The following is a 15,825-nucleotide window of genomic DNA, read 5'->3' as shown; positions in this document are numbered from 1 at the left end:
TATGAAGAACACAAAAAATAGAAATTTATAGAAACAAACATGATAGAACGAAAAAACAACAACTCTTCAATTACAAAACTACAAACTTACAAGCATTTCCAGGTATTGTGATCGGTATTGTTTGTCGCTGTTATCTTTCTCGAGAATCCTGATTACGGCAGGCCGCGCGGCATCACGTGATTTGCACGGTACATCATTGCCTTTCCATTACAATTCAATTTATATTTCTGATTAGTCCCTCTAGAATTTGATATTTTACTGATAGGTACTATCTCGAGGGATGTTTTTCTTTCGTCGACATCAGCGCGGGGCAGCACCGAAGGTGCTGTCGAAGCCCGCGCTGATGGCCGGAGGCACTCGCATTTTGGGTGGCGGAATGTGATCAAGAATAAAAACAAGTTTTGAGTGTTTTTTTAATAAAAAGTTTAGTTTGGTAAATGTTTGTTTTTGTTGAATTTTTGTGTTTGGAGAAATGTAGAGGTAAAACACGGAAGTACAACAAAGCGATGCACCAGCTGAACGGGCGGCGAGACTCTGCAATCACGTTATCTACTAGACGCTCGACTTTGACCTCTGTCTGAGGATGGGGAGGTGTTTGCGATAAGACAATTCCTGTTTTATATTGACGAAATATTGTTCTACGCTAATCTAGTAATCAGTAGAAAACGAAATGTGAAATAACGATTCATGTCTGGGTGTGGTCGGTATAATCCCAAAGTACCCAAATTTATGTACTTTGATCATGAAACCCACACTTCTTGTACTACTTTCAGTTTTTGCGCTAAAACTAATTTATTTACCCAAAGACTCATTCAAAACTAATTATTTTCTGAAACTATTTTTTATATTAACTTATTTTTTTATAAACAATATGTACAGTATAGAAAAGTGTTGGCTATTTAATTTCAGGAGTAGATATCCAAGATTTTAAGCAGCAAATGTTCTACATTGTTGAATACTAGGCCTACATTTTTGGATACTTTTTGTAAGTTGTGTCATTAATGTCCGTTCTTCATAATTTTTTATAACTCATAAAACAGCTACAGTAAATAAACATACAAAATTTGATACTTTTAGAAGTTAATAGTTGTTGTATTAGTTTAAATTAAATTCAGACTTATAAAAAGAACAGTTATAATAAATATTTATTTTTCATCATTTTATAATAAAAGTATCTTTAGTATTTAAAAATAGAAGTATCAATTGTATTAGTGGAGTGCTCAGTCAAGCACAGAATGTGACCTTGAATTTGTACAGCATTGCTTGACTGGCAGCCAACTCTCATCAGTTTATTTAAACTGCATTGTTACTTTGTAAACTCAACAGGCTCATTAGTTTGTCATTCTGCATTGTTAGTTCAAGTGCTGTTACAACATTGAAATAAATTGAACTATTATAACTTTCTTCAAAACAACATTAAATATCACAGAATAACATGTGAAATTTTTGTAAATATTAATTCTGTGTGTTAACCATCCATGGAATCAATATATAACTGCAGAAGTTAATAATAACTTGTAAATTTTAGCTGATATTAAGTTGTTTATGCTATTTCCCATTTGTAATAATTTTTGCTCATATTTTAAAGTACATTCATATGATGATGTCAACATCTCAAGTTGATAGTAATCATTACTTCTTGTGTGTGTGTACTATTTATTTTCTCCAGAAAAGTTATTGAGACCATTCAGTCCAACTTGGACTTTTATAGCCTATCCTTAATTTTAAATTTTTTTCAAGTTGAAAATGGGGTTTTATGTATGTTATTAATATATAACATGAAAGATTATTTGATTTTTTTTATTCTACGATATATTAAAAATGTATTTGTCAAAAAATTTATTTATAACTTATTGAATGACTTTTTTAAATTTTGTAAAATATTAAGTTAAAGCCAAATAACACTAACTCATTATGAAATCTATGAAACTACAGAACTGATTTACATGGAACTTGGCAGAACAATTTCGTCTTACTTCTTAGGTACTCACTAAGAAACAGTTTTTTAAATTGTGCAGCATATACATGGAATACATGAAAACCCGTTATATTTTAATCATAATTTTTATTATATTCATCATTGTTAAAACATTTAAATTACCATTATAAATCCTACTTAGTTATATAGATTCACCAAGATATGTTTTTTTGCATGTTTTCATTGTGGAAATTTATGAAAAATTACAATACTTGTTAATGGAAATTTTTATAATTACGAAATCTGAGAAACAACAGTGTGGATTTATTTGGAATTTTGTATTTATATTCTTCTCATCTCTTAGGTGCTCAATAAGAAACAGTTTTGAAAATTTCTTAGCTTAACCCCGGGAATCTGTGTAAAACCACAGTACAATTTTTATCATATTCAAAATTTGTTAAAACTTTAAAATTGCCATTAAGGTTCCATATAAATCTTATAAGCACAACAATTATTTTGCACATTTTCTCAACCCAACGTGAGAACTAATGAATGGAAAACAACGATATTACGATGAAGTCTCTCCTTGTAAATATTGGATACTGAGGCATGACATACGGATTTAAAATTTTAAATCTACTTATAATGATGAATTCAGTGGTGCTAAATTTTATCCATATTTGAACTAACGAGATTGCAGTTCTGGTGCAGTACGAAAACAGTGACTTATTCTAATGACTAACACAGATTTTAGCGATATTTGGGAACAGGTCATCAACAATGTAGGTTCCTGTGGGTCCTAAAAGACGATGGGCGAAGATTCAACTAGCCTCTAGTGTAAATATCAGTTCAGCTCGAATTCATCTTCCGCTTATCGCAGCATCTGAAAGCTGACACAGGATGGCATCATTTCTACATCAGAGACACCTAGACTACAAAATAAAATGTAATCTAGATGAATACAAACAATTATTGTGCACTTCATGAGGCATTGACATTATCTATTTCTCTTGATTTTCCTGATTTTGTAGTCTAGGTGTCTTAATGTCGAAACAATGCAAAGAGTTTGCTTAGAGCTTTGTCATCACCGACTTTTTGAATCTCTTCAGATAGACATTGACTCCAGATTCCAGTATTCAAGTCTGTGACAGATTCAAGATTTCAGTCGCTGCACTAAGCAGAAGGTGAATTGGAGCTTTTGCATTGAATAATAAATAAGCAACTAGTAATAAATAAAAACGATTGACTAAATTTTATACAATTAAATAAAATATATTGTTGAAGGTTTGAAAAGATATGAAATATTTAACTGAAATGTGTTACAAAGTGCATTAAAAAAACATTTGAGGTAGTTATTTTAACATTTGATATTTTAATTATTATTTTTACTTTATTTTGTCTTTCTGACATGTGTAATAATCTTAGAGGTTATTAAAAATGTTCAATTTGTAATTTATATAAATAGTACATTTTAAGTCGATACAGTAATTAATTGTAGAGAATTACCCATAACCACATTGTGGTACAAAAATTTTTTCCACTCCATTGTGCTCCAATAAGAGTAGATAATTATAAAAAGTATTGTTAAAACTATAATAACAAAATTAGTAACAAAAAAGTAATAAAAATATTATAATAATTAGTAACATGGAACAGAGTGTAATGTTTTAATTCCCCCGCTCTAATTGTAAATTAACTTAATATGTACACAATTATATTAAAGCTAATATAATGTGCAGGTAGAGGACCAGTCCTTCAGTGGACATCGGATCGTGCTAGCCGCCACCATTCCGTACTTCCATGCCATGTTCACCCATGACATGGTGGAGAGCAAGCAGAGAGATATCACCATTCATGGCATTGATGCTGTGTACGTGGAGAAAGTAGTATTGTTTAAGCTTACTTATTCTATTGCTAAATAACGTTCTAATGGTTAAAAACATACGGGGAATGTCTAGACAGTAATAGACATTTTGACCCATCACAGCAGTGCGTGGGACCTAGAGCTGCTATCTTGGTATAAAATCTCTTCTGAACTCAGAATTCATCCAGCTGTGGTAACATGTAAAATGTGCACCTCCTACCGGCTCTCAGTGACGTGTGTACAGAAATTACACTTAGTTTATTGTATTATTGTGAAAAAAGTTTAGTTTAGTTGTGAAATCGCAGGTAACTTCATTCTACAAAGACAAAATTGTAAAACTTATGCCAGAGTATGACACTTAATTCATAGAATAATTGTATAGAAAACTGATTTAAGAATATAATTTTCAAATGCATATACTGTACTGTAATAACATTAGGTTGTTTTATTTTGATACTTTTTTTATTTTAAATTGTAGGTCATTCTCTAGAAAGCCCCCATAAATTGCAATTTTAATTATGTAACAATATAATTTCTTAAAAATCGTTTGCCTAAAAATGCATATAAAATATCCAATTGACACCATACATATTAATTCGTATTCTCAAGAAATTAAAAATACTGAAAAATTGTAATGTTTAGTAAATGCTTGTATCCTTTAAAATTAAAAATTTTTATTTTGCAGCACAAAGATGTAGGCAAAAGATGAATAGCCTTAATATTGCTATGAAAACTGTTCATCAAATGCAGTTGTACTTTATTAACATTAACAGTGCCAATCTTTACTATATACTTTCCTTCACTGGTAAATATATGACAACACGATGAGCTGTGGTAAAAGTTTCGTACTTACCCCAGAAATTTCACATATAACATCCAAGATCTCAAGACACTTAATTGTGAACAATGTTTATTTAATATTTATATTAAATACTTTTTATAATTTTTTTACTGATGTTTAGTAAAAAATGTTTAGTGTAAATTAATTATCTTACACTATTCCATAAACGCTGCTTTAACTTCACAATCTTTTTTGAAGAAAGTAACCATTTGAGTTCCCAGAAGTAGGGTACAAGTTGTATAATATCCAAATATTATTTTCTTCATAACATGAGTGAAACTATTTTTTATAAGTACCTTTCGAAATTTCTCAAATTGTTCTCCAATATTTCATGATATTTATTGCATAATTTCAACGATTTCAGTAATAATTGAACTATTTTAAGGGAGATAGTTTATATAGATAGCTTTACATTTAACACACTCATTATGTAATAAATGGTGGCAATTTACTGTAATGGTTTAAATACAATAAAAACAAATCCAGACAAAGAGAATTATTTGCACATAAGATGGTGTTTGTAAAAGATAACTGACTTTGATAGATGAGTAACAACAATTTACTATTACCTGTTTAACCCTTGCAGAGCGGCATATTAAGATAGAAAAACACTTTACCACGCATATTTTTTTAATTAAATTTTCATTTTTGTTTTAACATTAGAATTACGTAACTGCATGAAAAAAGTATATAAAATGTTTTTTAATTAAATATTTACAAAAATTAATAATTAAAACTTGATATTTTTCAATCAATAATATAAATAAGTTACAATGCCTATATTTTGTTAGTGAGTAAAACACTTGTATATTACCCATATTTATATGTTTAGAAATATTATTTGTCAGTATAACTCAAATATATTATCTTGAAATGGCTGTGGTGAACGTGTAGTGTAGCGTCCTTGGACTGGCGGGGGTCACGACACCAAGACGAGCGAGGCATGGGAACGGCGCGGCACGACATATGTCTGATATTACTGTCACTAATTTCCTACATTAGAGTCTCTACCTTATTTATATATAACTAAAAACACAACACATAAAACACAGCTGAAATAAACATAATGTAAATGTAAGGTTACTTCAGAATCACTGATGACGAATATTTGTTTTGTTTACTTTACAATGATCGCATTGGAAAAGGTGGGAAAACAAATAACACACAGGTTTATTGATACGTGCTGCTACCTACTAAACAGAAAGGCGTACTAAGTGTACAGGGCTACATTGACAAGTGCTGCTACGTAGTAGGTGACGTTGAAAGTAACGTGTGGCGACAGCGTGGCAGCCAGATGGAACGCAGGTGGCGGCTGGCGCATAAATGGGGATGCCGCTTGGCAAGGATTAAATGTATATAAATTATTATACTTTTTTATTTTTTACTTTGACAGGTGATTAAAATCATATTTACTATTTTCTAATTAAGGCAAAAAGAGATTTTTCAAGACCAGTGGGGCATAGCCCAGAGGGATTTTTGAAATGTGAATATGCCTGTGTTAACCAGGGTCCCTAGAATATCCGTGTAAAATTGTAGTATAATCGGTCCTATAGTTTTTACGTGATTAAGTAAAGCGCATGCACGCACGCACAAACACAAAGACACCATTCGATTTTTATATATTAGTATAGATTTGAACTATCAAATGTTCAAGCAATTTTGTTTTGTTATCAGATAAACTTGTATAAATCTGTTTCTTGGCATAAGTTACCACACTCAATTAATGATGATAAATTTTTATAGCAAACTTCTTTAACGTGGTAATTACTTACAGTTTTTTTTTGTTTACTCCTAATTAATTTAGATACATTAGTTTAGTGAAGTTAATGTTGAATTTACATTGCTCCATTAAAAAAATAATATTACATGGCAAAAATATCTTTTACCAAAATTATAACATTTTGTTTTACTGCAATAGTATATTTATGTGTACTTTCAGATGACCTTGGATCAACTTTGGTCATTGTTCTCATATCATCACTGATATTCAGAAGTTGGCTCTGGGATTGAGTGAAAAAAGAAAACTGAACAAAATATATTAGTAGATAATTGTTTTACAAAATAATTTTTTACACATTATTATTTAAAATCAAAAATCCGTAAAATATTCAGATGAAATCAAGATTTTAAACTGGAGAAATTAAAAACATTGATAAGGTAAGAAAAAGGACAAAATATGTAACAATATATGTGTCAACATTTAATAAAATCTTTACCAAGAGTTAAGTTTTTGGTATGCTTGCAGAGCGCTGGAAGCCCTTGTGAACTTTGCATACAGCGGGCGAGTTACCATTAATACATCAAATGTCCAGAGCCTCATGGTGGGTGCTTCGTTTCTTTCGTTACCTAAAGTGAGAAATGCCTGTGCCGAATTCCTTAAAAAACGGTAAATATTTTTAAAGCAGTTATTATTTTTCACATGTCTGATTTGGGTAGTTTTTATTCATTCATTTATTTTTACTTTTTACATGTTGAGATATTATGTATGATACTACACAAATGTAATGTTGATAATTACTTGTTCCTCCTAATATAATTTAATTTATTTTTAATAATTGTTTTACTAAAAATATGAATTTACTGTGGTCTTTTTGACATCAAGATTCTACACTCAACTCTCAAAAAAATTGAATCTCAAGACAATGCTGTATTTATGTATATGCAGTACATACTATATTCATGTAATGTAATGTTGAGTTATTTATATTATGACTGACATATAGTATGAGTAGAAGAAGTAAAGAATGACATAAAGAGATTACAAACATTTGAGATAGAAGAACTAGTTAAACAACTTGAGCTACAGAAGTAAAATTGATCTTTATTGCCATATAGCCATTATACTTTTAATTATTCTAGATTAAGTTTTAATAGCTAAACTTATAATAGTTTTTCAAAACCATGAACATTGTATTGCAGATAGGTATTGAACTCACTCAGGGCAATGTTTTTCTTTAACTTTCTCTTCCACAGCCTCGATAATTTAGATTTTCTAACCAACAGTTAAGAATTTTACTGCACGTTTATCACTCATTGTACTTTCAATATGTAGTAACATCAGAAATACAGTAGGAAGCCATGGTAGGAAACAAAGGACCACTTCAGACACAGCTGCAGAACTCAAATTAACAAGTATCGTACAGTAAATACCAGGCAGTTGATTTCAACAGATTACAGTATGTACTAACATGTGAAACACAGTAGGAAGCCATGATAGAATACAAAGGACCACTTCAGACACAGCTGCAGAACTCAAATTAACAAATATCGTACAATAAACACCAGGCAGTTGACTTCAACAGATTACAGTATGTATTAACATGTGAAACACAGTAGGAAGCCATGATAGAATACAAAGGACCACTTCAGACACAGCTGCAGAACTCAAATTAACAAATATCGTACAATAAACACCAGGCAGTTGACTTCAACAAATTACAGTATGTATTAACATGTGAAACACAGTAGGAAGCCATGATAGAATACAAAGGACCACTTCAGACACAGCTGCAGAACTCAAATTAACAAATATCGTACAATAAACACCAGGCAGTTGACTTCAACAGATTACAGTATGTATTAACATGTGAAACACAGTAGGAAGCCATGATAGAATACAAAGGACCACTTCAGACACAGCTGCAGAACTCAAACTAACAAATATCGTACAATAAACACCAGGCAGTTGACTTCAACAGATTACAGTATGTACTAACATGTGAAACACAGTAGGAAGCCATGACAGAAAACCTTCAAGTACAACTGCAGAACACAAACTAACACACAACCCCTGACAGTTGACTTCATCAGGCTACAGTTATTTTTTCTATTGTAAAAGTTATTTAAGTCCAATGGTATAACTTCAACTTATGGAAGCCATTGTTACAAATAGACGTAATATTTAAACAATTTACTTAGCTATAGTTCTTGGAATTATAGACATTACAGTTTTGTTTCTCAAACATACAGATTAACATTTTGCTATTAAATTATTTGAATTGTTTACCTATTTTATTTACTTATCAATATTTTCTGTAAGAAACAGAATATTATTCGAGTCATTGACGTTTGAGTTATGAAGAATTTTTTTTAATGCATATTTAGTGTAGTAAGTTACAGAAATACTGAAACATCATTATCCTGAATTTATCTCGTTGAAATAATAAAACACTAAAGCGTAGAACATCTACTGATATTTATTTCTCAGATCTTTGAAGTAAATTCAAGGGTTCTTATCTAAGTGAGATAGAGAAAACAATAGTTCAAATTCATCTTAATATTCCAGATGCCAGGATGAAATTTCAAATTGACGCTGGTTTACTACAAACACATTATAAACCGACTTAATTTTTTATCAGAATTAAAATACAACATTTTCGGTCATTCACCAACACTAAAATGAGGGTGGTTGTATAATATATCTAAAAAGTGCTGTAATAGATTCTGTTTTTTATAAGGTTTCATACACAGAACATCTTGGGTATCAGACAGTTCGCAGACACACTACGCTGTCTGGTACTAGTATGTGTAGCAATACTTCCACGATGTTAGTCTCTGTGAGGAGTACCAGTTTCTCAGTTCAGGAGAACTATTGGATATTGTCAAGTGGAATGAGTTTCACTTATATCTGTTGTTGTGTATCAGGTTTCACCCGCAGAACGTTTTGGGTATCAGACAGTTCGCAGACACACTAGGATGTGTGGTACTGGTGGAGGCAGCTGACAAGTATGTGCAGCAATACTTCCACGATGTTAGTCTCTGTGAGGAGTACCTGTCTCTCAGTTCAGCAGAACTGTTGGATATTGTCAAGCGGGATGAGCTTCACGTGATATCCGAGGAACAGGTCAGTCAATTGCTGCTTGACAGGTTGCGGGAGAGATAAAGAGATTTTATGTTGTTTGCATGTCGGTGTAAACGTAACAAATTCAGTAAGTGTATGTTATACGTAGTTTGGGTTTTGTTTCTTTTTTGTGGGTAAAATCCTAAAACATTCATCCAAAAAAGTAAACCACTAAAACATAAAATGGTGTACACACTAAAGTCAAAGTGAATGAAAATTGAGTTGTTCCTTGAAACTGTAAACCCAATATGAATCATTCAGCTCTAAGTTAGGAGGTACAGAAATGAAAAACACAGCTTCATCATATATGTACTGCTGAAACGCACTACAACAAGCAGTTAGAGACTGGTCAGGTATAATTATAGCAAATGTTCATAGTCCTGTTATTCTTACAAATCATTATCAATAATGAATTTTAAAGAAAAAAAGGAATCTCTTAATTAGCTGGATCATTGCTTATTAATTAAGCATTCATGTACTTCTGTACTTTAATTGAGCCCAATTTACGATAAGAAAAGGCTCTAATAACAATACGTAATAAATGCCTCAAAATAATGTTTATATCTCTAAATGGATGCTAACTTTGAAATTGTGTAATAAGTACTATCTTCATTTTCAATTTGAAATCTCATGACTAATTTGCTCTTGTAGTAGATTAAAATTGGTAGTAGGAGGAAACAAGTTTTATCATACTATAGATAGATACTTATGTTTGCAGGTTTTTGAGGCAATAATGCGATGGGTGAAGAAGGATCCGGAGCTGCGAAGCAAGGATCTACCACAGCTGTTGGCAGCAGTGAGACTGCCCCTTTTGAGACCCCACTATCTGGCAGACAGTGTGGCCACAGAGGAGCTGGTCCGTACCTCTCATGAGTGCAGGTATATCTCTCACACACTATCTGATGGGTTCAGTGCTATTGGTGTCAGATAACTACAAACATTATTACATTTTAAATGGGTAAACATTGAGTAATCCTTTAATGTAAAACAGACTACTGTCAGGCCATAAAAGTAATTTGTAAAACATAATAAAATCACATCTTAAATAATTCTTGTAAAAACCACCAATTTGCTATGGTGTTTTCAGGAAGATGGGACTTTGAAAAGATATCTGTCTGAGTTAACAATGTGAAGCACAATAAGAGCTTGTCTGTCACTGTTAAACTGGGAATCATAGTGTCTTCCAGCTGTGATGAACTGTTATTACCAGTCTTGTATCACAGGTGGTGGAATGGTGGATTTAGGTTGGGGGACAAGCACAAGGCATTGGCTTGTTCTTGTCATTTCTGTGATAGACATTCGGTATATTGCACATATAAATGAAGTGATATAGGTTAGAAATAGAAAGCTAAACCTGAAGGAGAAGCTGGAGATAGTTCCACTTCCTTAACCAAGCAACTGGAGAGTCTGAAACCTGTGATGGCTTTAAAAGAATTCAAAATTATAAACACGTACATAATAATGTTGTATCCTGTCGTCATTTTGAAAAACAGACAATCAGGTTATTGCCCGACATTCCCTTCTCCTGCTATCCATTATTCAGGTTACCAGTAGCATTGCAATGCTTAATTCATGATGGTTGAATACTCAAGCTCATATTACAAACTGGGTTTGATTTAATTCTTTTGTACTAAAAGTAAACTAAAGGAAAAACTTCGTGTGAGGAAATTACAAAAAGTGCTTATTTGATTTAGTGATATTAATAATGACAATGTTGCCAGACCAGCCTTACACTCATGTACTACACATAAAGTAGCTATTGTGGGAATGGTTAATTCAATGCGAATGTTGAAATTGCACTAAGTGGAATGGGAAGTGGAGCTAAACTCAACTTTCATACTCATTTACTGTTCTAGTTAAGACCTATATATACAGGGTGTACATAAAGTCCTGCACGGGTATAATATTTTCTGAACGATAACAGATAAAGAAACAAGATTTGGTACATCAATACTACACCTAAAAATCTACTTTTTGAAGGAACTATCAGTTTTCTGTAATATCATGGGGACGTCCCGCAAGGAGTCAGAAGGAAATCTTAAATAGGAGCATAGGTCAATATGGACATCATTTTAAAGGGCTTATCTAGCAGAGTTTAATGCCGCAAACCGCACTCAAAAAGATTGATCCAGTACAAAATGGCGGCTGTTCAAAGATTTTACTTGGTTACATTTTATTAGTAGCCATAACCCCAGTAAAGCAAAACTGCAACCAAACGAATACTGCAGCTAACTACTACATTATGCTTGTCAGTTGTACAGAAGTGAATTATGACATTAGTTATCCTCAAGAGTTACAAATTTGGTCCTAATATATTGATAACGGGGAAAACCTGATAACAGTAACAATTAGAAATCTCAGCGAACTATGACGATCGGAAACACTTCCTGTTTTCATAAAGTGTTGAACAGTTCTCCCTACAGTTGTTCTAGAAATTGGCTGCCTCTCGTGAAAGTAGTCATTAAATAAATGGCATGCTTCCTCGTGTGATCGTCTGTTATTTCCCCAACCATCATAAGAAGTGTTATACGTTCACGTTCGTCAAGCGACATAGTGTAGTTGAAGAACTACAAGCAATACGACAAACTCTTTTGTACTAAAGCGCACTGATAAAATGGATGGACAGCACTACTAAAACAAGAAAACTAGAATAGCCTACTATGAATAGACTGGCTAATAGGAAAGTCCTAACTGCGACCCAAAGATAAGAGATTTCTAATTTCTGATAACAGTAACGATTAGAAATCTCTTATCTTTGGGTCGCAGTTAGGACTTTCCTATTAGCCAGTCTATTCATAGTAGGCTATTCTAGTTTTCTTGTTTTAGTAGTGCTGTCCATCCATTTTATCAGTGCGCTTTAGTACAAAAGAGTTTGTCGTATTGCTTGTAGTTCTTCAACTACACTATGTCGCTTGACGAACGTGAACGTATAACACTTCTTATGATGGTTGGGGAAATAACAGACGATCACACGAGGAAGCATGCCATTTATTTAATGACTACTTTCACGAGAGGCAGCCAATTTCTAGAACAACTGTAGGGAGAACTGTTCAACACTTTATGAAAACAGGAAGTGTTTCCGATCGTCATAGTTCGCTGAGATTTCTAATTGTTACTGTTATCAGGTTTTCCCCGTTATCAATATATTAGGACCAAATCTGTAACCCTTGAGGATAACTAATGTCATAATTCACTTCTGTACAACTGACAAGCATAATGTAGTAGTTAGCTGCAGTATTCGTTTGGTTGCAGTTTTGCTTTACTGGGGTTATGGCTACTAATAAAATGTAACCAAGTAAAATCTTTGAACAGCCGCCATTTTGTACTGGATCAATCTTTTTGAGTGCGGTTTGCGGCATTAAACTCTGCTAGATAAGCCCTTTAAAATGATGTCCATATTGACCTATGCTCCTATTTAAGATTTCCTTCTGACTCCTTGCGGGACGTCCCCATGATATTACAGAAAACTGATAGTTCCTTCAAAAAGTAGATTTTTAGGTGTAGTATTGATGTACCAAATCTTGTTTCTTTATCTGTTATCGTTCAGAAAATATTATACCCGTGCAGGACTTTATGTACACCCTGTATATATATATATATATATATATATATATATATATATATATATATATATATATATAAGGCCTACTATTTGGGCAAAGGAAAGCTTTCATGAACTTTATAACTAGACACAATTGTTGCAATATTACTACTACTTACTGAATACCCAAATATCCAATGTCATTTAAATACCCAAAACAAGGGTATTTTAAGTTTTTGAGCCACAAATAATATTTTTTGTTATTTTGATGAAATGAAATGGAAAATCTCTTTATTAGAGGCGAAGTTAGGACTATAAAGTCCTCTCTACTACTTAACCTCAAAAAAAAAATTAACTAACATATATACATTTATAACTAAACATGAATCCATTCATTTAAATTATGTATTAAATGAACCTTAGCTTAAAAAACAAGCATCAATAATTAATGTAACTTTATAAATATTTACACTTATATTACAAGACACACTCACATTCATTCAACTTGCATTCCATTGCCCTAAGACAACATTTGACATTGTTGTTTGTTGCCATTGTTTGATAACATGTTGAGGAAACAAGGATTGAGGCACAGTCATTTGATGCCTCAAATTGGAATTGGGATCAAATTTATCCTTCAAAATTAAAAAAGTACAAGGTAAATCCAGGTACTTTTGGGTAATTATTGCTTTTTTCATGGCTAGTGTCTTTCTTAGTTCTGTAAATGCCTTTTAATGAGTTTTTCCTTAAAATATATAAATTGTTGGAAAACCTTTTTACTGTCTAATATGTGCTAAAATATAAAATAATGGTTGGAAACATTTCATTTAAGTGGTATTGTGCATGTACATAGCAAAATACCAGATTAAACCAGAACATAATTTGTTCAAGCCAGGAGTATTCCGGTCACACAACAGCCACACAGGCAGATATACAGACAGTTAAGAAGAATTTTGTCAAAATCCTAGTGATATCTAAGCAAAATACACACAATGTTTAATTTATAGCTAAATTAATTCTTGAGATATCACTCTGAGTTATATGTAGGCTTTCCTAATGCTAAACTAAATACCATGGAGAGACATTCACTATCATAAAACGCTATCCAATCTATATACAAATAAACCATTTCAAGTTTAGTTTGGAAAATTTAATTATTATGAATTTTCTAAATGTTGGTGACAATTAATGTCTCCTTTGTCTATTGTTTTTGCAATATGGAATTGTAGATGTTTTAGTACATGATTTATACTTTAGTTCTATATGTTGTTTTTTTGTACTTTAAACAAATGGTTGTCTTTTAACTGTACTATAATGATGTAAAACACTTTTGGCTCAAAATAATATCAAATAAACCAATACAATTGAGTATCAAAGGACCGAACAGAATGTAATGAAAATCTTACCAACAATACGACAAAATAACATTTTGTGTGCTAATTTGCCACTGAGTGTATGCTGTACTCAGTTTGCTTAAGAAATTTTTAGTCGTTCTACGATTGCCATCAAAGTTATCCGTAAGACCACTGTAAAAATGTTCACTTTATGCTTATCTGGAGTGTTATGCCCATCATTAAACTTGATGTTGCGTATTTAGAAATGAGATCTCATGCAAAATTTCAAGTCTTAAGGTTTATTTGTTCACGTGTATAGTAAGACAAACAGAAATTAAATTGTTCATTCTCATGAGTGGGTAGGCTCTGCTAACGCTACAAACTAGGTTACTACAGTTAGATTTTATTTATAACAAAAATTTTTTTAAATAGATCAACTTTTATCACTGGAAAATAGCAACTAAGATGTGAAAGGATAGGATACTTACTACATTTGAATAGTAAGAATAAGGCTAATAAATACATGTGAAAGATATTTCAGTTTTTATATCACATAGTAGGTGTAGTTTATGAATCTTCTTATAAATTACTGAAATACATTGTTCACTTTTAAATTTGTTTAACTCTCTTCAGATTATACTGGTTTGACCTACTTAATTATATTTTTTAATCTTTTAATTTAAGTGCTAGATCCTAATTATAATTTCTATTAGTTTGAATAACTTTCTACTGTTGTAAAACTCTTAAAAATAAGTTTCTATACCAAGGTTTAATTTACTGAGAGACAGGATTTTTAATTAACATCCAAAATACCCGGGTATTTGTCCTCATTCATAAATACTTGGGCATTTAACGTACATCCCTTAGATTGAAAGTACATTATAGGTGCCAGAAGTAGACAATTTTTTAGTGAAGTAGGTTTCTCAGATACTTTAAAAAATGTATTTTTTTACATATAAGGTTAAGATAAGGTTTTTTTGGTATGTATTATCTTAATTGGGGCAATAAGGCAAACTCAAATATAGGACCTAAAATATAACTTATTTAAATCAGAAATACTTTTTATTGTGTTTCTTCAGCTTCATTAAACTGCCTTGCTTGTTCACTAATGTTCTTGTTAATATGTTGTTGACAATGCCTAGACATTTTGAACCGTCTGTGTCCTCCTTACTTCTCCTTTCAACTCTTTCTTCTCCTTACTTGCTCTTTCAACATCAATCGTTCTTCTCCTTCTGTATTTTGGCACTGATATATATATATATATATATATATATATATATATATATATATATATATATATATTATTTCCATTAACTTTTATCCCATAAAATGTGTTATTCTATCAAATTATACCTTATTTTTATTGAAAGTCATCACATTTTCTTTCCATCCATTATATCATGCTGGACTACTACTAGAGATGTTTCTAACTATATTTTCTAAACTAATGGTAATAAATTTAAAAATATTTATCATACAAGCAGTTC

General features: G+C 31.7%; 1 protein-coding gene across 2 annotated transcripts in view; it reads left to right on the top strand.

Annotated features, from left to right (window-relative positions):
• Window positions 1-15,825, top strand: part of LOC124372691 (kelch-like protein 18) — a 36,346-nt gene that overhangs the window by 2,238 nt on the left and 18,283 nt on the right. The window contains exons 2-5 of one of the 2 annotated variants that reach the window (XM_046831103.1): window positions 3,658-3,788; window positions 6,869-7,009; window positions 9,268-9,466; window positions 10,182-10,342. In XM_046831103.1, the coding sequence (XP_046687059.1) occupies window positions 3,658-3,788; window positions 6,869-7,009; window positions 9,268-9,466; window positions 10,182-10,342 (632 nt within the window). Of the gene's footprint in view, window positions 1-3,657; window positions 3,789-6,632; window positions 6,781-6,868; window positions 7,010-9,267; window positions 9,467-10,181; window positions 10,343-15,825 lie in introns of those variants that run through there. The other variant, XM_046831111.1, reaches the window with a different exon arrangement.

Source organism: Homalodisca vitripennis, chromosome 1, assembly GCF_021130785.1.
Source record: "Homalodisca vitripennis isolate AUS2020 chromosome 1, UT_GWSS_2.1, whole genome shotgun sequence".
Lineage (NCBI taxonomy): Eukaryota > Metazoa > Arthropoda > Insecta > Hemiptera > Cicadellidae > Homalodisca > Homalodisca vitripennis.
The sequence above is the reverse complement of the archived record's forward strand: the minus strand, read 5'-3'. Positions and strand labels throughout refer to the sequence as shown.